At 41.2% G+C, this 24,005-nt stretch overlaps 1 protein-coding gene across 2 annotated transcripts; it reads left to right on the top strand.

Moving 5' to 3' along the window:
• The first annotated feature begins 422 nt into the window (after positions 1–422).
• SERPINB5 (serpin family B member 5) lies at positions 423–22,191 on the top strand. 2 transcript variants are annotated; one of them, XM_074544867.1, is made up of 7 exons: positions 423–564; positions 12,528–12,702; positions 15,261–15,398; positions 16,376–16,493; positions 17,756–17,898; positions 19,273–19,440; positions 20,692–22,191. In XM_074544867.1, exons 2-7 carry the CDS (start codon positions 12,529–12,531, stop codon positions 21,082–21,084), a joined length of 1,134 nt encoding a protein of 377 aa, XP_074400968.1. In that variant the 5' UTR covers positions 423–564; position 12,528; the 3' UTR covers positions 21,085–22,191. The 2 variants fall into 2 exon arrangements, with proteins under 2 accessions (XP_074400968.1, XP_005481729.1); XM_005481672.4 differs by lacking the exon at positions 423–564 and adding an exon at positions 6,866–7,211 and having other exon boundaries at positions 20,692–22,190.
• The last annotated feature ends 1,814 nt before the right edge of the window (positions 22,192–24,005 follow it).

Genomic DNA, 24,005 nt, shown 5'->3' with positions numbered 1-24,005 from the left:
TGTTTCATTGAGTTTAGAAATGTTCAGCTTTGGACTGTGCACTTTAGATTGCTTCATACTGCCTTCATTTAAAATTTTGATGACCTGTAGAATCATTGGAACAACTCCTAAGGATATTCTAGATGCTCTCATCAGCTGGGGGTTTGTTTTCATCACTGCCAGATTTTTCAAAAATATAAGCTGTAACCCAAAGAGAAATCATGGGTCTCATAAGATTGGTAGATCAGGTTCTACAACTGTGTTATGAAAGGGTTTGAGCCAGCTGGTTGTCACAGCATGTGTTTCACTGTCTTAAAAAAGACACAAATCTGTGAGTTGACCCAGATTTTCTTTCCCTGAGTCTCCCATGCAATAGAAAGTCTGTAGTGTTTACTGTTGCCAGAGTACCAGAAATCTGAATTGTGTTAGGCAGGGTGAAGCATAAAAGCAGTTCTGCTCCAGTAGGACCTTTTTAAAGTATTACCAGACTCCTCTAACAGATGACAGGGGAATAACTTTTGCTATTCCAATATACAGCAGAATAACTGAACCTGGCTGTTGCAAAACAGAGATTCATCTGCATGAGTAAGTTTTAAGACTGATGGGCTGCCTCTGATGCTTCCAGACTTAATTTTCATGCTGAATGGCTTTCAAAGTGGCTTTTGCCTGTGTGACTGTAGAGAGCAGTGTTTCCAACATAACTGAATGGCTTGTGGCCTGAATTATTAAGGTGATGAAGGGAAAGAGAGCTGGTCTGGGACTAGACTAGCTGTGAGCTACTGCAGTGTAGTCTGCACTAGATTCCTGGGCTAGGATTTCCCTACTGGATCCCTGTTTATTAATCCCTAAGCCTTTTAATTAGATATGGAAAGGAGCAAAAAACTGGATAGAGAGGTCATTTAACTTTCTCTTGATCCAAGCCACTCTTAGCAGAATAATTTTAAGCAGGAAGCTCTTGAAACCAGGCTATTATTCTACCATAACCTGTCTATAGTGCTTCCACATGTACAGTGCTTCCACACCTTTCAATACAATTGTCTCTAGGAAGTCTGTTGCCCTTTTTTTACCCAAAACCCACTGAAGTCAGAAGCCACATTTGCAGTGGACTTTGAATGTTGGCCTCAGACAAATAGGGAAGTATTTGCATTACCACAAGTAATTACATCTTTCCTCATTACATTTTTGTGTTATTAAATTTAATGCCCTACTCTTGTTATATAAATGTTAATGTTATTGTGCTAGTAAGTTTATTAGCTTGTAATATACATGCAGTATCCTCTGAAGTTTTTCCATAGAGCTTAATGGGACCATTAGATCTTAGAAGGACTGAGGAAAATTACTTTTCAGTGGACTACCTATTGCCTGGGTAAATGTAAGTGGGAAAGTAAGAAGGAAGAACTCTATTATCAAGTCCTAGAACTTTCTTTTGTAAAATATTTAACTGAGTCTCACAATTTATGGCATTTTTATACTTTCCCTATCATGGGCTAATAAAATATTCTTTTCTGCATGTTTTGTGGTGCAAGTCTTGCAGTCCTGGGTCAATGGTCATAGGAGCTGAATCAACTGACTGTGGGAATAGCTGTCTCACTTTCATGGGCACTAGGTTTGCATTTTGCATTAGCTGGAGTCTTCTACCACTATTTGTAAATTTTTAAACCATGAGTCAAGATGGGTTTGCAGGTATAACTTCTGTAATTTACTGATCGCACAGACAACGTGCAGGGTGTGTTTCTCTAAGTTGTGCATAAGAATCCACACGGTGTTTTGGTTGCCTTTCACCTGGAGAAGCAAGAATTAACATGTTCTCCCCTTAGCTGCATGCAGAGATAAACAAAGACCTTCATCCTACTCTGAAAACACAAAAGAGGAGTAAATTCAGCCTGTGAAGTCACGCCCATTTCCAGTGAAATATTCAGCAAATATTTATTCTAAGCTTTTATTTTCCTTTAATAAAGTGCATAAATTCAGACTGTGAACCTGCACTAAGCAAGCCTGGGAAAATATGTGCCTTCACCAAGATTAATCACCCAGAGTTAACTACTTGGATTACAGAAGAAAGTGACTCATCTACAGATGACAATGGATAATAAAAACGGGGGGAAAATTCCCTAAGTCTCATTCCCCCTTCCTCTATACTGATAAGGAGGCACCTAAGGGAGTTGTACAAAAAACAGAGCTGGAAGAGAAGCTGTGTCAGTCCAAGTCTGCTACGCTGAGCAATGAAGATCATGTAATTCCTTCCAGAATCTGCTGAATCTTGAGTTAAAACTGGTTTGGTGTGTGAGGGAGGGAGCTGCTTGGTCCCTTTATTTCCTTTGGGAAAGATACGTCAGGTAATTTACCTTATGTCAGTGTGATCTCCTCCCTCTCTAGAGTTTCCACATTGACAAGAACAGTCTTATCCACATACAAGTTTTATTTTGCTATTTGAAGGCAGATTATTCTAATATTGCTCATATGCTCCATTTAGAATTTACTAATGGATTATTATGCTGCCAGTAATTCATAGTGAGGTCTTCCAAAATCTATAATCAAGCACAAAAAATTGTGGATATGTAAGGAAAGCATTCCTAATAGCAGCACTCTTGTGGTTAAGTGATTTCAACTAAAGACTTCAAACATTTGAAAATATCACTAAATAGACAAAAATACTGAGAAAACATAACAATGTGAGTGTGTTTGCATTTTTTCTGGGACAGAAATAGGGCAGGTGATTTTGAATCACAGATTCAGCCTGGTGAAGGAAGCTGATGCAGTAACAATGGACACTGGTGACAAAGAAAGAAGACTATTATGTTTGTCCCCATGAGATGGCACCCTGAACCAGCAGTGCATGCAGGGATGGGTTCAAAGTTGGGTTTTTTCATGTAAGGAATGGAACACAGGTGTTTTGGTGAGAAGTTATTAATCCAAAACATTGTCTCTCTGCTTTTGTTTCACGGAAGTTGATCTTTCTACAGTTCCAGAGTAATGTGTCAGAGTTTTTAATCTGGTTTACATATATTAATTTCCCCTTGTGTTTCAAGTTCCTAGTTATATTGTGAGGCTATTCCAAGTAGTCAGTCAAATCTGTGTCTTTATTAAGTTGATTTACACTAAGCATAATGCCTGATGCTAAGTGCTGGGAGCAACACCTTTAGGGAAAGTAGTCAAATCTTCAACAACCTTATCTCAGCACACAGAATCATTCATTTCCTACTGAGTAAATTAAAGGCCTTGTTCTCACTGAAATCTGTCAGCTGTTTGGTTGCCTATTTAATTTTTTTTCCTGATGAAACATTTTTTCCAATGAAACCTGCTCAGAAGAGCCTCACCAAAGAAAAAAAAACCAAACAAAAATCCAACACAAAAGTGAAAGCATTGAAGTATGAGAAATTAATTTCCTGTCTGTTACTATTAGAAGTGGTTACTATTAGAAATAACCACTGGTGAGTAATACTTCTACATCATCAGAGATGTCTGAAGAAAACTATTGTGCTACCATACGTGTTGGTTTGTTGTGTTGCTATGTGACACCATCCTTTACACATATTGTTGAAGATGCCTTGGGAGGGAAAAAAAATAGGCTGTTTGTTGCTGTTCAGTTTATGTCTCTCTCAGTGGAAGCATGGTGTTATGCTTTGTTATTGTTGTGTTATTTTAATTTCAAATTAACTTGTGGTCAATGTGGTATTTTACTCACATTTCTTATAAAATGAAAAGTACTTTGGCTATGGCTTATTCATGTTATTAAATAGTAATATATACCCATGTTATGTGAAATATATGAAAAGATCTGCTGTGTATACTTGTTTACAGACACTGCAGTCTTTCTTACCCTTTGAATATTTCTAATTGTATTAAAGCTGTAGGCCACTAAATCAAAACAAAAGTGTACAAATAACCTCCTACCACTGGTTTCCTTGCAAGAGTCAAAGCTTATTGTGAAAGCTGTAACTTGATTAGAAGATCTTTCATGACTGAAGGCATAGAAAGAGTGCACCAGTTTTAGTCTATTCATTATTCAGTCCCACTTGTAGATGATTCCCCATGTGGTCTTCTAAGTATGTGGGCATTAATTGCAATCAGACATGCACTAAGAGGTAGTGATTAGGGGGAAGGAAAAATAAGGACTACAGTGGATGCTTTGAGCCTCTGAAACAATTGAAACAGTTCTTCATGCTGTATTGAGCAGCAAGAGTATTCCCTGCCTGCAGCAAGAGTGGGGAGAAGGCAGCTGGTGTTTTTTCCTTTCCAGCAGCATGTAAGAACAGTGTTCCTAGGAGGGAGGGGCAGGGAGAGCCAGGGGAGAGAGGACTGAGAGCAGGCTGAGTAACAGGAGAGTCACCCGGTGGGTCACATCCCTTCTGCCATGGAGTGTGTCTGGCATGCTAGTTCAGAGATGTAGGCACACAAATGTAACTGCTGGGTCCTAGCATCCAGCAACATCTTTGGCTTTTTCCTTGAGACCTGGAAGAGTGAGGACAGTAGCTCATTTATTACTTTGCCAGTAGACTGTAACTTGGCTGCGTTAAAGGCTTCACACTAAGATTCAAAGTGTTCCATGTCACATCCCCATTGTTTCTACCTTATTCTTTTTACCTATTTTTTGATAGGAGATGTCCAATTCACAGGGGGCTTAAAAATAATTTTTATTTTTTCATAAGGAAAAATCCTCTTATTGGTTCTATTTTTTTTTTAATTTTGGTGGTAGAAAAATAGGTCATAATAGGTGTGAGTTGAAAATACTTTGAGATCAAACTGAACACAACTGATTTAGTGAAAGGTAAATGAAGGACATGGGGATGCTGATACAAGTAGTTGTTATTCAGTCAGACTGAGGAAGAGTGTTCGTGGACACAAAGCTTTGCTTCTTGTGCTGTGCAAACTTCGACTACCTGAGATTCAGCATCTTCTTACTCTTCAAGTTAGCATTTTCTACTTTCACACATCTTCCTTGTTGGTCTGCAAGTAACAACCATAAATTCCCATAAATCTGAATAAGTAGCTAGCAGGAAGTCACTATAGTAATTTTAACACTGCTTTCAAGAGCAAGTGAGTCCAAACTGTCCATTCTTGGGGGAAGCAAAACTGCTTCATGAGTCACTCAGTTACCAGAGCCAGTGTACTTCTTCACTTGAAGCATAACAATTGCAGCAGTAATTACTAGTTTCATGGCACCATGATCAGAATTAATTAATTTCTCAGCACTAACTAGGTCAGACTGAAGGATTCTGTACTGCTACATGGTGCCAGATCTCAGCCATCGCAGAGCAGTTTCCCAGTGAGGTGTATCCCGTGATGTTTACACACCTCCATCTTGGCAATGCACAGCCCTTTCCCTTTTCCACTGTCCAGCCCTTTGAGGCACATACCTATATCTGTATTTCCTGCCTGTCAGTAAGAAGGAAATGGATCTGGTGAGTTGTGCTGTCTCTGTGAAGGCAGTCTGCCTGTTGTCCACCTCCCCACAGCTTATCCAGAAGCTCCCGAGCCACTTCACAGTGACTGTACTTGTTAGACCTGGGTCTGAAAAAAGGTTTGCTTCTGCAGAGATGGCAACACTTGGCTTTAGATTACCTGCAGACATCTGAGAAGAGTCTGGCAGCCAAAATTATTGTGTATTTTCATAAACATTTCCCTTACAGAAAGCTTAATTAGATACACAACAATGATGTCCCAGATGGCACAGTTTAGCCAGCTGGCCTGTATCTTATTTTAATTGCCGAAACATATCCACACCCTGTCTTTGTTATGAATTCAGTTATGGAAAAGGATATGAATTTTAAATTTGCTGTCTGGCAGTGACGGAAGGTGAACTCCATCTGCATCACAGCAAAAAAAAAAAAAAATTCATTTGGGTAATAAGAGCTTAGAAGCCTCTTGGAAGGAAACATGGGTAGGACCCAATCAGGATGCTGTGGTGTGGTCTGATTTATGCTCAAAGCAACACAGAAACATGTCATTCCAGAAGGAGATACCATCTCCCCAATTCCCACTGTCACCAAGGGAGTACCATGCTGGTGAAAATGCATCCTTTGGTGTCCTACCCCTTTCATTTGGGCAGCTGGGCACACCAGCACTTCAAACCTGAAAGCAGATTCAATTATCTTGCTTGTGATTTTTGTAGTCTAAAAATATTCAGGGCCACCTGGGGTTACTGAGGTGTGAACTCGAGCTGTGCCTGTGGTGTGGGGCAAATTCCTCGTGGGGACTGAGGGGCAGCCATGGCCTGCCAGGGGTACTGGCACATCAGTCTGATGTCTCCGCTTTCCACTGTGGAGAGCTCAGCTGCCCAGCCAGGGAATTGTGTGGAGCAGGGGCAGGGCTTGGTAATGGCAGCATATGTCTTTCAAATGATAGAAAATAGACCTGGTGAGCTGCACTGGCACTTCTCCCTGTCCCTTTCTTTTCCCACCCTGTCATGTTCATTGATACTAAGGTGGGCTGTATTTACATGAACCCAGTGGTGCCCAATCTGGAAGTGAAGGGGTGGGATTTTCCGTTCCCTGCTACCTCTGGGGACAGCTGGCAGCAGGGAAGGCAGCTCCCTTGCAGAGGACCTGGCTGCTTATGGGAGGGAGCTTTGCTTTGCAGCAAGAAGATGTTTTCATTTGAGCATTAACTCCAGTTTGACCTTGAGCTTTTTAGGCAGCCAAACACACACATATGCCTCGTGGGCAGAGTTAAGATACTGCCTGTATGCATATACAGATGCAAAGTGCCCAGCCACACACTTCTACGTGTTTTGGTTTTCTTCTGGGTCTCTTTTTCATGATTACAATTTTTCTGCAAATAGCAGTAATCCCAGTTGGAGTTTCTTGGAATGCTGGTTTTGCTGAGAAGAACTTTATGTTGCTCATCAACTCCTGCATTCGCTGCTTCGTTCGTTCTTGTCTGCTGCCTTTTGTACTGCGCTTGCTGAAGGCAACACACAGGGCTGCTCTTTCCTGCCAGAGCTTGTTGTTGTCTTCAATGGCTGGGCAGGCAAAGACAACTCTGGTGTGAATCATTTTGCTCCTCCAATGTAGGAGTTGCCACGAAGAATGATTAAGGGAGGGGAGAAAAAAAGCGAGAGTGAGAGGGAGTGTGTGTGTGTGTGCACAAATTGAGGCTGGGAAAGTGGGAGTGGTGTCCATGAGTAGGCAAGTAACAGAGTCTTCTGCTCAGCAAGGTTTCTGCACGGGCAGCTGGTTCTTCGTGCTGTGCTCACTTCATTGATTCGTTTACCAGGATTATAGCCTTGCAAAGTAAGTACAGCTTTTTTCTTTCTCTGATACTTTAATTTATGCTGAGCTAATAGTTAACAAATCTTGGCTGTGAAGCATAATTGCATGGAGGGAGTGGGAAAAGGAAATTTGTGCCAAAAATGTACATGTGGAATCAAAGAAGCTTTTTTGCCTTCCCAAACAACACTGTTTTGGTTTCATTTCAAAACTGCTGCAATTGCTATGCTAGGTTTCTTTCTTTTTGGAAAGATTCATTGGAAGAATGAATAAGATCCGGCAAGTGAGACAGCAAGGGCATTAGGAATTATTAAAATATGGTGGTTTATTGCAAATGGCTATTCCCATATTAGAAAAAGCATGTTGTATATGATGCCATGAAAATCCTCCATATGCCAAAGTATTATTTAGGTTGGTTTGTAAGCCCCTGCTAGAAAGGAATATTCCTCTCGTTTTCTGAAGAGGTGTGTACGCTCTGCTCTGTTTGCTCCGAGTTATTAACCAAGTGACTAATCTGCACTTGTTTAAAGTGAAGGACAGGAGCTTAGGCCTAGTAATTACACATTTATTTTCAGTGTGACCATTTAGTTTGAACAGTTCATTACAACAAAGCATGTTGCAGTGGCTTGTTTCTCTTTCTTTCCTGGAGTGACTTTCCCCGCTCTGTTGCTGACAGTGCTTTTTCCTCAACCATGAGATGCTCTGGTCCCACATCAGTCTGATGTCTTGCACTCCTCAATGTCTGTTCAGACAAAATTTTGTCCTTGGTTTTTATCCAGGTAATTTGCCAGGTGAAGAGTTTTCATTTCTGTAGAAGAAGGAAAGGCTTGGATAAATCTTTTATTTCCTTTGTATAGTATATGCTGAGTAAGAGCTTAAGTAGGGTCATGTTAAACTCTTGATCTAGTTTCAATATTAATGCCTCACTTGTGAAATTTGCATGTGGGTTATTTTATATAATTCATCCTCTTGGAATTTTGTTTGGACCGGAGAGACTGCAGCACTGGCACTCACAGCTCCTGAGATATAAAGCAAATATATCCCCCAGGACTGGATAGCCAGAAATGTCTTTGCTTTATCTGCCACAGATGTCTTCTCCTGGAAAGACTGCTTAACCAAGAGAAGAATAAAATAAATACTTGGTTCTGTTTTATTGGATTATTCCTGCCATACAACTAACTTGACTTGTCAGACATTTGCACACAGATGTTGCTATTCTTGTGATTATATTTTTGAATATAAGTTATATTTAGATTTTCCCTTAGTAAACAGATAGTAAAAAAAGCCTCCCTGTTGGTTTGGTTTGTTTTTTGGGGGGAGGGTGTTTTGTAGTTGTTGTTGAATCCAAGAGTGACTAAGCAAAAATGGTGTCTTATACCAATAAACAAGTTTAAGTTGGGTTTTTCTGAACTGGTTCTGTAGCCTTTCAGCTCCCTCCTATATCTGAAAATGTTTCTTTCACACTGTGACAGTCGCAGTTTTAAATAAAGTTGGGTGGATCGCAAGCTCCAAGTGCTTAGAAGATGCCCCAGTGCTGCAGGCCTTTCTGGAAATGCTGATAGTTTGCTTTCCTGGGAAAGGAGGCACCCAATGAGAATCCTTGCAGCAGGCCTTTTTAAAATTTCATTTTCAGTTTTTTGACTCCTCCCTATTTGTGGGTTCCCTGTGATTACTGGCTCAGGAGCTATGTCTGATTTCTGAGACTGTTAATGGGCAGCTAATGGTCTTTCCTCTCACCAGGAGCCTCATCCCTTCTCACCTGGCTGGAACTGGCTTTACTGGACTTGCAAGGCTTGGGGTGCTCAAGGCTTTAAAGAGATTTAAGATTTTTTAATATTTAATGCTCTAAATTCTTTTCAGTAATATGAATGTTGTAAGCTCTTAAACATAATATAATAAATATAATATAACAGTCATTATTAAATGGAGAATAAAAAACAGAATGACCAGTTGAAAAAGATGGTGGAATAGAGATTATTCTTTGCTGTCCAGCCAATAATTCAAGCTCAGGGGTGCAACTGAGCTTTTTTCCCCAACAAAATGCCCTGAATGGTCCTTATTTCAATGGTAGCATTGAAAGGAAGAAATTAGAATGGAGAGCTTTGCCACTACCAGAAACAATTTTACTCTCCTCCAAAGAAGCTTTGAGCGAATCAGCAGTTACTGGATGAACAAAGGTACATAAAAGGTTCACCATGAAATGCCTCCTGTTTTTCTCACTGAAAAGAAACATCGAAACTTTATAAAAAATCATCCAATGAATAGTATGAGAGTTACTTGAGGCCAGAGGAGTTTTTAAACCATGGGGCAGCTTTTAACTGGCATAAGGAAGAAGAATTTAATTCAATTATGTAAAATTCCCTATTTCATTTTCTTACTCTGGATGTCTTGCAACCCAAGGAAGTGAAACACAGGTAATGCATCTACATCTCAAAGTCAACATTAAGCCAGAAAGGAACAAGGGATACCTTTAATTAGGTATGATTTCATATTGATTTTTACCCTGTAAGGAATATCCAGAGGCCTGAATAGAATAAAATCATGCCAGCTAATACTAAATGATATACTCCATTAAAATTAAATTAAACTCCAAATTAAATGTTTTTTGGGTGTACTGCATGACTCATGAGATTTTTTGTATTATTTGTCTTTTTGAGGTTGGTTGATATTTACTGAATGACGCATTCTTGGTTCCCTGGGAAATTTTCCAGTTAGAAATACCTGTGAAGTCAGTACTTGCCCCAAATCTTCAATTTTGGGGGGTGGAGTGGGGTGGGGCAGAGAGAGATTGAGAATCAGACACAGTATAGGAGTGTATTGTCTGTTCCTGTGAGAATGGTTGAGGTAATGGCAAAGATAAGGCAGGTAGCCTATGCAGGGGAATTTGTTTGAGACATGCATGGGCACAAAAGAGCACATTTGTGATGAGCAATTGCAAGGAGGCATTTAAAGGAATGATTTTATGTTTGCTTCTTTGCCCCGTTTTTCCAAGTTACTCCCTGATCAGCATTCTCAGTCCTTCAGACTTGTTCTGTCTTTGGCCACTGTCCTGCCTAAAGCTGCCCTTCCTTAAGGTGTGTGCTGAGCCCATGGTTGCTGGCAAGCTCAACTTTTCTGCTAATTAGTTGCTGTCATGGCTGAGAAATGGTGTCTGCGTAAGCGAGGCGGGTGGTTGCGGTGCGGGGCTGGCACTGGGTCCTCTCCTACACCCATAAGATCTCTTAGATGTTTCCTGAACCCCGTTGTGACATCAGCCCGATGCCTGCTGATGCTGTGAAATGGAATCTCCCATGGAAAATTCCTCTTTACCAAGCAGCTGCCAGAGCACTGGAAGGGAGACAAGTCCAGCCAGACCCATTCTGAATTCCGAGTCTGACAAAACCTCGGGATGTTGCAAAGCACACTCCTCTGGATTCTCATGTGGGGATAAGTTTCTCCAGTGAAATATGTTCAATGTTTGCCATCTTCAAGACAGATTCTTTTTCTTGTTTGATTTTTTTTTCTTCCCCCCAGTGGGAGTGGATTTGTTAGCAAACAGTTTGTTGCTAATACCAACAGTCAGAACATTTTGCAGGAGTGCAGGGCTGGTTAGGTGTGCTTTTCAAACTCTGACTTAAAAAGCCTTGGTTTAATGCCACTGTATCTTTTATTAAACTTGATTAAATGCAGTGCATTTCACTAACCTTTTATGCTGCATGTTTTAGCCCAAAACAAACTAGTTGTCAAGTAAAACAATTGCCCTACCTAACAGATCCAAGAACATGTATAAGTTAATTAAAATAAAAATAAAGACATTTATTTTGTAAAAGGCTTCTGTAGTCAAACAGGTCTTACGAGTAAATCAAAGTTCTTTCTCTACTGTGTTGCAGGCAAATTACGTGCCCATTCTGTTACTCCCACAAAAAATAGTTATAAAAATTTATAACTACTGCAATTTATTTGGAAGTCATTACTACTGTCAAGTACCACAGCTGCTCTGAAGTGTCTCTGTACAATGGTGTCAGATGTTCAGCTTCATTTGGGCAGCATAACACATGCAAAAATTTCCATTTCCTTTCTCTCCCTGTCAATAGCTTTGATGGAGCCATTTAGCACTAGTTTTAACAGTTTCCCTTTTTTTTTAGGGATACATGGTATTGGGGGCATGGTACTGCCAAATTCACTATACCAAAGGGGTCATCTTCTGTGTGACTGCTGGTCTAAAGCCAGAACTGTGCTATTGACTGAAATTCTGGGGCTCATCCTTCTTGGCTTGAATCTACACAAATGTGCTCATACAAAAGTGCAACTTTGGGTATGTGAAAGCAGCCTGGAAGATGGGAATAGTCTCTGGCTTTCCCAGAGCATGGACAGTAGCAATTGTGCCTTGCCTTTCCTGACTGCACAGGTCATGTAACACCCCTGTGGTAACTGCAGTTACTGAGAGTGGTTAGGAAAATCTTTGAGTTAAAACAGTGACAGTGAGGGGTGGGCACAGGGCAGAATTTTTTAGAAGGCCTCCTTTAAGTTTCTAAAATAATCTCAACATACAGGACCAGACAGTTTTCTGGAGACTTCTGGCAAGGCCGGGCATAATCAACCCCAAGAGGAGGGACGTGTACCAAAGCTAAAGGTTTAATGGACAATTAGCCATGAAGCAAGATGGAGAAATTATGAGACCATTAAAGACCTGTCTGAGAGCCAGGAGATCCCAGAGCATAGGTGAATTACCTTCTGAGTTGGCACATTTTAAGAGTATCAATTAAAAGCAAATTAAATTCATATATGATCCAGTTTGACTCAGTGTGTGTGGGTCACCCTGACCCACACAGATTTTCTCAAGTGCTTCTGATAATACTGGCTCTAGATAATACATGGCATTGCCTGCTGTTACTTGAAGATGATGGCTATTACTGAATGTCTCCTCTCCTCTCCTCTCCTCTCCTCTCCTCTCCTCTCCTCTCCTCTCCTCTCCTCTCCTCTCCTCTCCTCTCCTCTCCTCTCCTCTCCTCTCCTCTCCTCTCCTCTCCTCTCCTCTCCTCTCCTCTCCTCTCCTCTCCTCTCCTCTCCTCTCCTCTCCTCTCCTCTCCTCTCCTCTCCTCTCCTCTCCTCTCCTCTCCTCTCCTCTCCTCTCCTCTCCTCTCCTCTCCTCTCCTCTCCTCTCCTCTCCTCTCCTCTCCTCTCCTCTCCTCTCCTCTCCTCTCCTCTCCTCTCCTCTCCTCTCCTCTCCTCTCCCATCCCAAAAGTCCAAGATGCCGTCCAGATCCTGGTGCCAGCCTCTTTCAGTGCTCTGACCCAGCCCCACCACATCTGGAATTACAGACTAAGTGAGTCATCTCTCCTTTCTCTTTTCCATTTCAGGATGACAATGGATGCTCTGCAACTAGCAAACACTGCCTTTGCAGTTGATATGTTCAAAAAGCTATGTGAGAAGGACAAAACAGCCAACATTATTTTTTCCCCACTGTGCACCTCAACGTCTCTGGCTCTGGCATACAAAGCTACGAAAGGTGATACTGCAGAGCAGATGAAACAGGTAAGCTGTCAGCAGCCTGTTCTGTGGCTGCAAAGTTATATGGCTGTTGTAGGGCTCTTATTAACTCCTGTTAACGTTCTCCTGGATGTCTGGTTGCCTTGTAAGAAAGACTTCAAATCATCCATCTGAATTTCTTGAATAGTTCCACACTCCATGGCCTTGCACAACAAAAGGGTGAAACTCTGTCTTAGATCACTGCATGGATCTCTGTCCAGATCACTGCATTTTCCAGATAGCTGTTTTTTCATTATTCAAAAATGCTTAAGCTGTGTAGCATTGAAAATTATTTTGCCACTGCTGTCAGCAGCAAGTATGTGTAGCAGCCCTGTCACTGACTTTTCCCCTTTCTCCCACAATACTGTAAAGAGGAGATGGATAAAGTAGAAGGGCAATTTCATCCATGTTTCTCCTTTCAAGCAGCTCATGGTGTTCAAGGAGTTTCCAGCATCATGATCCAGCATGGCAGTCATGATTCAATCAGTTTATGTGGTGCAGGGAGTCAGCCCTCCAGCCTTGTCTGCTGCCTCTGTGTAAGCAGAGATTGAGCTGGATCCTTTTAATCCCAGTGAGGGTCCCCACAGTTTCTGCAGTTACCTAAAGGTGCATGAAATGCAAATTAAATATACATTTGTATGCTGATTATCACCTGGCTCTGAAAGACTCTCTCTATATTTGAATGTATTTTCCCTCCTTTGGAAATTCCTCCATGTAGTTTCTCATTCACTGGAAGTACCCCTGAGCACAGCCTTCTGTGTTCCTACTTATGCCACAGATTACAGGAGTCTTGTGCTGTTCACAGAGCTACACAGCAATATGTCCATGAAAGTCATAGAATCACAGAATCATAGAATGATTTCTGTGGGAAGGGATCTTAAATCTCCATGCCACAGGCAGGAACATCTTCCACTAGACCAGGTTGCTCCAGACCCTATCCAACCTGGCATTGCAGACTTTCAGGGACGGATCCTGTAAGCTCTGCACATTTTTCCAAACAGAATTAAAAAAAAAAAATTAAAATTGAAATTTAAATGGTACCCTGAAGCTCCCTTACCATTTCAAAATTCAAGTGTTGTCTTTCTGGTGGGAAAGTTAAAAATATTACCCTGCCCTTATTTTGCTTTCACTTGTGTCTGCAATTTGCTTTGAACCATTCCATAATAACAAGTTAACCTGCACCTCCTCAAGTGGAGCTCTGTTACACAAGCACACTTGTGTTTCATATTTCTCTAGTGGTATTTAAAAAGTGCTGACTACAGATGCTAAGGAGAGCTTGGTATGCTTTTAAGTGTAACATCTCCTATTTTCCATGTCTAGTCCAGCTTCTGCTTTCCCCTGAGTTTGTGCTTGGATTTTAAACACTAGGTACAAAAGGAGCCAGATTGGCAGCTGTACTCTGGAACATTGGTTAACAAACTTGTGCCAAAAAGTCTTTCAGGTAGAGAAGCTGCAGTAGCTTTCTGCTCCAACCTAGTTCCCAGGCACAGAAGCTTCCTGCACTTCCCAACATGCAAAGAGATAAAACTGTTGGAGGAAAAGGAAATAAGTTGAGAAAGTTGTTTCTAAGGAGATGGAGTTGGCTATGACAGCTGTGCTGCTGCTGTTATGGGAGTTTATTTCCTTCTGCTCCCACGAGCAAGGGGAGGGGAGATTATGGAAGGGTGACTTCCATAACCTCCTATGACTATGAGGTTATGCCAGAGCAGTAATTTTGTCTGTGAAGACGTGATGTGTTCTGGGAGAAAGGGCAGTAGTGATGTACAAAAGGAAAAGAAGGTCACAAGTGCCTGCTGTGCTTCATAAGGCAATTTGAGGCAATGAGGAGGGTGGACAGGCTTCCTTTAATGAAACAGCCACCATCAAAGAGCCTGTAATAAGTAGGCATTAAAAGTTGAATTCATATTTATAGGGTTATTTTCAAACAAAGGCATCATTGTCCCAGTATTTCGTAGAACTGGACTTGGTGTTCCCAGGAGTTGGGAGGTAGCCATGTGTGGGTCAGCAGCCCTGCCCATGCTTGGACTCTGCCTACAAAACCAAACACAGTTATCTTTATCTGATCAGTTTTTGCTGAAATGTCGTGTGATGTCATGTATTAGTCACAGCAGTCAGAAAACTTGATGATCTGGCAAGCATTTTTAAAGGTATAGCCCAGTTCTGGAAAGGAGATTATCTGGGACCCTCACTAATCTGTCTTAAAAGCGTCAGGATTTTGGGTGGCAATGTAAGTTTGACAAAAGCATTATGACTCCATACTATGGAGTTTTAGTTGAATAAGTCACATCAGCAGCATGAACAGCTCTATTGGTTTCTTTGGATTGCTCATCCAAAGAAATGCATTTGGTGAAAGTTCTGGTAGGATCAGGTTTTAGATTTATGTGAGCATGCCAAATACATAAATGATTTTTGAGTAACAACAGTGAGAGGCTCTGTCATTAGCTTAAATACAAAAAGCAACAGCTCTGGTCACAAACTAACATTTTTTGCTTAGCTGTTAGGAATTTTTAGACAATAATAATAATAAAAAAGATGCTTAGTGTTTTATCATTTTCACTTAACAGGTGCTCCATTTACAAGATGTCAAAGATGTTTCTTTTGGGTTTCAAACAATAACTTCAGATGTTTCCAAACTCAGCTCTTTCTTTGCACTGAAAATGGTTAAACGGCTCTTTGTAGACAAGTCTCTCAATCCTACCACGGTAAGTACTGCAGGAAAACCCTGGTGTTATGAATTACTTGACCATCACATGGATGGAATATGGTGTCAGATTGCAATGTTATTTAAAATTAATTCTTGTACTTTTGGTTGTTGGTTGACTGGACTCAAATGATAAACAGCATAATGTTGCCTGCTGCCATAAAGGTTTGTAGGAGGATAGATGAGTCTGCTGCTTGACCCCAAGCTGTGCAACTCTTACTTTTAATTCTTTCATTACCATGCTTTAGGTCAGTAGCAAGTTTGGTTTTGAATGCAACATAACTTCTATGCCACATCAAAGTCTTTGCATTGCAAGTATGAGTGAAAATGAGTATAAAAAAAAAATGGTGGTGCAAGTGTATGTCCAGTGCACACACCCAAGTAATTATTGCAAAAGCTTCAGTGAAGCTTTGAGAAGGCAGAAGCCTGACTATTGAAGCAACGCAAGTGAAGAAGGTGGTGTTTGGCCTATTAACTTATGAACTGACAAGAATGCTCTGTGTGTTGGATTTTTTCCCCCCCAAAATTGTCTCTGAGTAGAGTCCCAAGCAAGGACAACATCAGCCTGAGAGAGGTGTTTCAGAAAACTCAACAAGCTGCAGTGATGCTGTGATCAGATCACCTGGTGTTCAGCCTGTGCTGCACCAAGCCAGGACCCAGGGCAATGAGTGTCTTCCCTGGTGAGGACAGATGTGATGGGAGCAGACTGCGGCCTCTGTCTCAGTCTTGCTCAGGCCTGGACTGAGGGTTGTTCTAGCCTGTACACTCTGGCAACATGGTCACTCCTGCAATATCAAAGTTACTGTACTGCTGATGTAGCACCACTGGTCTGAAAACCTTGGGAGGGATGCACTGGATGCATCACTGTCTGTCCTCGATGGCTCCTGCAGTTATTTAATACCTTTCCTCAAACAAAAATGAACTCCTCAACTACCCAATGGCACTTAACTAAGGTAACTGGTTACTTGTGTCTTTCAGGACTTTGTCAACTCCACAAAGAGACCTTTTCCTTCTGAACTGGAATTAGTGGAGTTCAAAGAAAAAACTGAGGAAACCCGAGAAAAGATCAACAAATCCCTTTCAGAGCTGACTGATGGTGGGTACAGCTTAACCTTGGGAATACTGTTTGCCTCTTTGGAGAAAGATCTTTATCCTTGTGACACGTCTTTAAGAGTAAATATATAGTGAAAGAAGACTAGGCCTACTATTTGGATTCATGAGGATTAGCAGCACTGACTTCACTGCTGCAGCACTTCTGAAGGTGGAAATGTGAGATTGACCTTGAATTAGCCTTGGGGAAAGCTGCTCACATTTGACTGCAGCAGGATGGGCTGGGAGAATGACAGGTCCTGGCTGTGGAGCATCACAACATGAAAAACCAAAACATCCAACCCTGTAATTCCTTTAAAACCTTCATTGTAATGGGAAATACTCGTTGGACTCTGAGTTTCAGGCTGTTAATTAATGTCTCAGCTGCTTTTGCCAGCAAGGGTGCCACAAGCAGGTGTGGGTGTCTCATTTGCCACCTTGTGGAAGCCCTGGCAGAGGTGGCCCTGGGGTTGGTTGCCACCTGTTGCCCTCATGTGGTGCAAATATGGAAAGCCAACAAATTCTCTGGTGGTAACTCAATGCACCACTTCCATGCAAGCTTACAAACTTTCCTCTGTCACCATCTTATTTGTGAATATGGAAACACCACGCAGGAGTCTGCTCCTTCCCAGGCTGGCACAGGTGCCCACGGGGAAGCACCTGGCCCTTCTTGGGCAGCTCCAACACAGGTCTTGCCTTCCCAGTGCTCTGGATTCAGGGTCATTTATGGCAGTGCTTGAACCAGTCTAAAACAGAGAGAGTCGGTCATGACATTTACATCCTATTTTGAACTCTGTAGAGGTATTTGGATATTAACTGTAATCAAAGCAGCATTTTTGTGTTATCCTGGTTATTTTATTCTTGTGTATCAGTCTAGAAAAGAGTGGCTGCTAATTTGAAACTTCCCTTCAAGTATTGTTCTCCAAATGACAAAGTGTTTTTTTCACTTAAACCTGTTGAATTTCACTGAAAACTCAGCACCTTCTTTAGAGTACTGAACAAAAGCAGGAGATGTGGTTTTGATTACATGCAATACAACAAAACATGTCATTTAGAAGATCTGCCTTGATCCCAAAGCCCACACAAAAATTAAGCTGCAATTTTAAGTAAGTGCTCCTTTTTGTAATTTTCCATTAGAAAGAAAATCTTTTATCTGTGAGATGCAGGACACAAATGTGTTTAGTTCAGTGAAATGTTACCATATTCACTTAAAGCAATTGATATATTGCTAATGTATTGTATTAACAATCATCTTAAATCTGTTCACAGGAAAAATGGAGAATGTTTTGAATGAGGATAGTGTAAGTGACCAGACTCAGATCCTTTTAGTTAATGCTGCTTACTTTGTCACAAACTGGATGAAGAAGTTCCCAGAGGCAGAGATCAAAGAATGTCCTTTTAAAGTCAACAAGGTAAGTTCTGGGAAAAAAAAAAAGAAAAAAAAAAAGTACTGTTTTCTCTCACGAAAATGCAAACTTTAAGCTAAGGAAGTCCCAATAAGAGGAAATGAGAAATATGTATTGCTATGGCATTCTTAGACTCTATCTAATCTTGCCCAGTGTTTCAAGGGTCCCAGACTGTTCTGGGAGTATGTTAAGACAACATGAGCTGAGTACAAGTGGTCAGAAGAAGCTGTTGCCTGCAAGGAGATGCAAATTCTCATGGGTAGCTTTTTCCAAAAGATTGGAAGGTTGCAGGTACCGGAGGCTGCATCCAAAATCCAGCAGAGGTGAAGCACATTGCATTTCTTGAGCTGGTGAAATGTGTACAGTTGTGTCACCTCTTTGATTACATCCCTTAGGTGCCTGGCCCTGTGTTTTCCTCTTCAGAGATGTCATCCCATCATTCTCCCTCTTTCCAGTCAGGCTCAGGGCTGCAGCTCGCTGCATGTCAGTCCTGCTGGGCCATGAGGTCCATGTGGGAGCAGCACCTCTGGCTGGTGCATTCAGGAGTCTGTGACCAGTGATGAACATTGTAGTCAGAAAAATTACAGCCAAGATATAAAACTGAACAACATTTGTGAGATAAAGAGATTATATTCCAAATATACACAGACACACATATAGAGATGCATAAGCAAAGTTGGACTTTTAGGTTTTCTGAAGATATTCATAAATTACCTTATCAGCCAATAGTTCCAGCTAAAAAAGTTTTTAAAATCACACAATCCACACTAAAATTTTTAAGTGAAACAACTCAAGATTTTTTCCCTCTAAAGTAACATTTTTCTTCTGAGTTTGTATTTTGAAGACTTTCATGTGGACAGAACAGTTTTAAAGTCTTCCCTATGAAATAAAGTGTTTTGTTTTGTTCTGTTTGATTTCATTCAAAAGCAAAGACTTAGAGATTTAGGTAAGCCTGAAATTTCTTCTGATTCTGTTTCTACTCCTGACCCAAAATATCAATTATTGGAATGAACAGCTTGACCTTCACTATTGAGCAGTGCTCAGTGCTTGACACTTGCTAGCATTACAATGCCCTGTAGACAGTGTAGTTGGTAGTACTCAGTGAAAAGGCATGAAGGGCTACCAATATTAGATAAATTGCTCTTTTAAGGCACATCCCCCATATGCTGCTATTGTATTAAGTAGAATTCCACTTTCTTTGGAAAGCTGCCTCCTGTAAAAAGCCAACTCTGGCTGCTGCTTTCATTACCTGTGAAAGCCAACAAATTCTCTGGTGGTAACTCAATGTATCCCTTCCATGGAAGCTTACAAACTTTTCTCTGTCACTATCTTATCTCTGAATTAAAACTAATGACAGATTGTTTCCTCTGTGTTTTGCAGACTGAAACTAAGCCAGTGCAGATGATGAATCTGGAAGCTACTTTTTGCCTGGGCTATGTAAAAGATTTAAATGTTGCCATCCTTGAGCTCCCATGCCTTAACAAACATATAAGCATGCTCATTCTCCTGCCCAAAGAGATTGAAGATGAGACCACTGGCTTGGAGAAGGTGAGAGAAAAAAATAGAATTGCTGTGATACTTCCCTTGAAAACAGCCCGTATGATGCCATGTATTTATGGAAGGTTTTTGTTATTTAGAAGCAATGCATAAGGAAACACAAAGTAACCTTCCTGTGAATTTATCATCTCATTCTGTTTCTCTGTTCCTCCTCTCATATTTGTGGCATCATGGTATTCACTGTGTCCAGTGGGAGGTTGTACATGAGATTTTGCTCGAGATAGGGAATGCACAGAAAACAGTGTTAAGTGCAGAAGGTGCCTTTTTTTTCAGGTCTCTTTATTTTTTTTCAATTGACATGTGTCCATGATTTATTTTACTAAGGTCTTATACTTCTCCAAGTTTTAATTTTGAGCAAAGATGCCTGCAAATGAGCCATTTTTAATTACCAATTGCACATAAATATGAAAATTAATACGGCATTTCTTAAAGATCAACAATTTCTTAGGTCTTTTTTCTATGAAAATTTTACGACATGTTTTCACCCCTATTCAAAGTTTATTAAGGACTAAGTCATTAATTAATAGTAAAGTTATTTAAGGATTAAAAGACTGATGATCACTTAGGTCTCCTTTGTAATTTGCTGCAACTGGCCACAAATTTTAAAGGCAGGAAGGATCTGTCTTTGCAGCTGTAAGATGCTTTTACATGTTTGAGTAAATTACAGAACACACCTATCATAAAATGCAAGTGAGGCCTTTCGTGATACCAATTTGTTGTGGGCCCACATTCTGCCTCCTCCCTTTCCAGTTTTAAAAAAATCGCTTGAACAGCTGCATGTTTGATTGAGATCAGGCTCTGGGTCTGGATTTTGTATCCCAAATACCAGCAATTTCATTACCCTTTTGAGTCAGGAATAAAGACTTTTGTATCTCTGCCAGTTGGCCAGGTGTAACCTGGGTAGGGACTGTCTTCCTCAGATTCCTTCACATGGCTGCTGAGGTGATTGCTTATCAAAAGCTTGCCAGAGCATGCACATGCAGAAGAGTTGCTCCAGAGGCCTGTCCTATGGATTAAATCATACTTGAATCAATATAACTGGGAGTATGTTAAGCCCGAATGCTATGGTTGTGAATTCAAAAACAAAAATTGCCTTTGGATGGTGCTGAGATCCCACATTTGGACTTTATTTTCTGGAGGTTTGATAGGAGTGAGAAGTTCAGGAATGGTCTTTTTTTTTCTCCTTTCACTTTCCTCAGACTGCTCACTAACTTCTTTTTTTTTTTTTTTTTATGTTTTCAGCTGGAAAACGCACTGACGCCTGAGACATTATTACAGTGGACAAATCCCAGCATGATGGCCAACACCAAAGTGAATGTATTTCTTCCAAAGTTTAATGTGGAAGGTGACTATGACCTGAAGCCCCTTCTGGAAAGCCTGGGAATGACAAATATCTTCAATGAAAGCGCATCAGATTTCTCTGAGATGTGTGAGACAAAAGGTGTGGTTGTGTCAAAGGTCATCCATAAAGTCTCCTTGGAAGTCAATGAACAAGGTGGTGACTCCCGAGAGGTGCCTGGATATCGGATTCTGCAGCACAAAGATGAATTTAAAGCTGACCATCCATTTATCTTTTTGTTTAGACACAACAAAACTCGCAACGTGATTCTTTCAGGCCGATTCTGTTCTCCTTAAGCGGGGCGTGTTCATTACAAAAAAAGCACAATTATATTTGTGGTGGTGCACACTCCTGTAAAGCTTTTCTTCCTGACTATCACCTTTGAAAGGAAATCTAAGAGGTTCATATATTGGCTGAGTAATACAATGTACTCTACATATGCAGCAGAAGTAGTTTCTCTCCTTTTGTTTCCTCCCCTTTAGCGGAATAATTTCCACTGTGAAGAACACACCATATTTTATTGAGAAGTATCCCAGCTTCAGCAACAAGAACATTTTGTTCCTCTGTGACACTTCTTTCCCCAAATGAAGTGAGAGACTGATCTAAGATAGCTCAGGAGCTGGAAGGGGCTCTAGGAGGAAGAGCTGCATTCTTACTCCCTGGTGAAACCTCTCTCTCTCGTGACTCACACTCTCTGGATTCCTAATGCCTAAAAGGGGAAATGTGGACATGTGGTAAGATCTCCCTCTGTACCTGGCCACACTCTGGTGGTCCAGGGTGCCTTACCAGACCCTGCCAGCACCCACTGAAGAAGTGGACAAGTTCTGCAGCATAGCTACAACAGTTCAGGCTGGCATCAGGATTTGCATCTGTGAAACAGCAGGCACACTGAGGCCTATGGACACCAGAGGCAAAAGCCATGGGGACAGTATGTGTCCCCAGAAGACTCTTCAGCATGAAGCTCCCAGACTGGGGAGGCTGAACTCTGCTGTGTGGCCTTTTTTGATTCATTCCCTTCAGACATGGAAGTTGGGACAAGAGGAATCTTGTTGTATATATCCTAAGGAAAAGAACATTATGCAAATCAAGGATAGAACACACTTGGATTAATACTGGAAGTGCCATACTTCTCATGCACAGATTATCTGCCATTTCTAGCTCTGGATTCAGCATTAAGGAAATTCCTTACAGTTAGTCAATGTCTAAGGCATGAGAAAGAAATAAGGACTTCAACTTGACTGAAATTAACATTGTAATTACTAGTCTTAAAATTCCACAGGAGATTATGGTAATCAGATTTCATTTCTATCTAAAGACTGCCTGCTGCATATGTTCAGTACTTGTTTGCCTAAATACTGTTCAGAATAAAGCACTATAAAACCTGTGTCAAATGTACAATACCTCTAGTGTCAGTCTGTGTGCTCATTGACAGTGTCAGTGTTCACGCCTGACTTCCAATAAATTACAGGAATGGAAATAAGCAGATTCACTTAGTCCACAAAGTCAAAATAACAAAAAAAGCAACTAAGTGAATGTCTGGATTGCCCTTCTGAGCCACATAATGATAGTTCCCAGTCAGGACTATGTTACTAGGCGGTAAGGATACATGCAGAATTCAATTATGTATCCTCAAAAGATGGAAGGATTCTAGTTGAGAAATCCTCTGGGTGCCTCAGGTCTGAAAGAAACTGGAAAGAGATCTCTAAATGAGAACACACAACAACTCCTTACTTTCAACACCAGAGCACTCCTTATTGTGAATTTAGAGACAGGTGATTTGTTTTGATTCTTGAACTTAACAACCCATGAGTGTCACTCATGCGCTGGGGTTGGGGCAGGAACAGTGAGAGGCAGAATCGTAGCAAAGCCAAAGAAGGCTTTATTCAAAAAAACTACACATTTTTTATAGAGTGATAGATTGTATTCTATTGGCTCACTAACAGAAGCCTCTTTCTTACACACTGTCTTTGAGAGGAACAGAAAAATAAAGTAGAAAAACAGCACCTGCAAATTGTTTATAGTCAACAGGTTATCACATCTTTCCAGCTCCCTAAAACTTCTCACAAGCCGTTTTGGGAAATGCTTGCCGTTTGTCTCTCTCTGTCCCATGGCATCCACATATGAGAACCTTTAGTCACAATAATTCAGTAGTTTTCTCAGAGGACCTTTAATGGTTTCTAAGACATTTTAGTGCCAGAGGGTTAACTGGGGTCTTTGGCCCATATCTTTGAGGGTACTGAGGAGACTAACTTGGATCAAAAACAATGGGAGGTGAGACCCTGTGGATCTCTGGGGGTCTTTGTTGATATGCATCAGATGTTTAGACACAAGGATAGTGGTCAGAAAAATAAAAAATACAATTTATGTGAGCCCATCCTGTCCGAGAAGGACTTAGCTGCAAAATCTTTACTGGCTCAATTTCAGTGATACCTGAAAGACTGGTAATGATTGATACACCCCATCATTGTCTGATCTGCTCTGGAGGCTGGGATTAGGTGTATCCAGGCCTACTGTCACTGTGGCTTCTACTGGTTCTCCTGTAGGAGATGGATCAGAACATTTTGCATGGGGTTGGTGACTGAGCAGCTGCACAGGCAGTCCATGCATAGTGAAGAGGGACTGTACACTTTGTGCTTGGGCACTGACTCTTTGTCAGGGGGTTCCAGTTGCCCAGCAGGCCATTTCACACGTGCTGCTACAGCTCTGCTGCTCTGCTCGACTGATGAAAACCTCTGGCAGATTGTCCCAACCCTCTTTTCCTTCCTGGATGAGATTTCCTAAAGGAGAAAAACTCAGACATTGCTTTCTCATTTTTTTTTAGGTTCTGAAAACATTCCAGTTCAGGAACAAGTCTTAATTTAATGGAAGCTGTAGTCTGTTTAAATGCTGATCCGAGGATTTGGCATATCCCCACAAATTTATGACAGCATTCTTCTCCTTGTGATAGCTTGGCCAGGAAGGGTTATCCCATGAAAGCAGAGAGAAACACTGCTTCAGGGTGGGGCCCATCTTTCTCCACCTGCTGACTAATTCCAAGGTATCCCAGCCTGTGCAAGGCAAGCAGATGTTGGAGATACAAAGCTGTCTTGGCCCACACAAAGCAAACTCACTTATTGGTTATTTATGAAGAGGTTGGCTTGCTCATGAAAACCTCAGGTTCATTTTTCACTTCTGCCTCTTCTCGCTGCCAGTCCCAACGTGAAGCTTTTCCATCTTG

Source organism: Zonotrichia albicollis, chromosome 1, assembly GCF_047830755.1.
Source record: "Zonotrichia albicollis isolate bZonAlb1 chromosome 1, bZonAlb1.hap1, whole genome shotgun sequence".
Lineage (NCBI taxonomy): Eukaryota > Metazoa > Chordata > Aves > Passeriformes > Passerellidae > Zonotrichia > Zonotrichia albicollis.
The sequence above is the reverse complement of the archived record's forward strand: the minus strand, read 5'-3'. Positions and strand labels throughout refer to the sequence as shown.

What these genes read in the sequence shown, in the direction of transcription:
- SERPINB5 (XM_074544867.1), top strand. Translation starts at nt 12,529, where the DNA reads ATGACAATGGATGCTCTGCAACTAGCAAACACTGCCTTTGCAGTTGAT. An exon ending in CCTTTCAGAGCTGACTGATG is followed by an intron (nt 16,494 to 17,755) that starts GTGGGTACAGCT and finishes ATCTGTTCACAG; the next exon opens with GAAAAATGGAGAATGTTTTG. An exon ending in AGACCACTGGCTTGGAGAAG is followed by an intron (nt 19,441 to 20,691) that starts GTGAGAGAAAAA and finishes TTATGTTTTCAG; the next exon opens with CTGGAAAACGCACTGACGCC.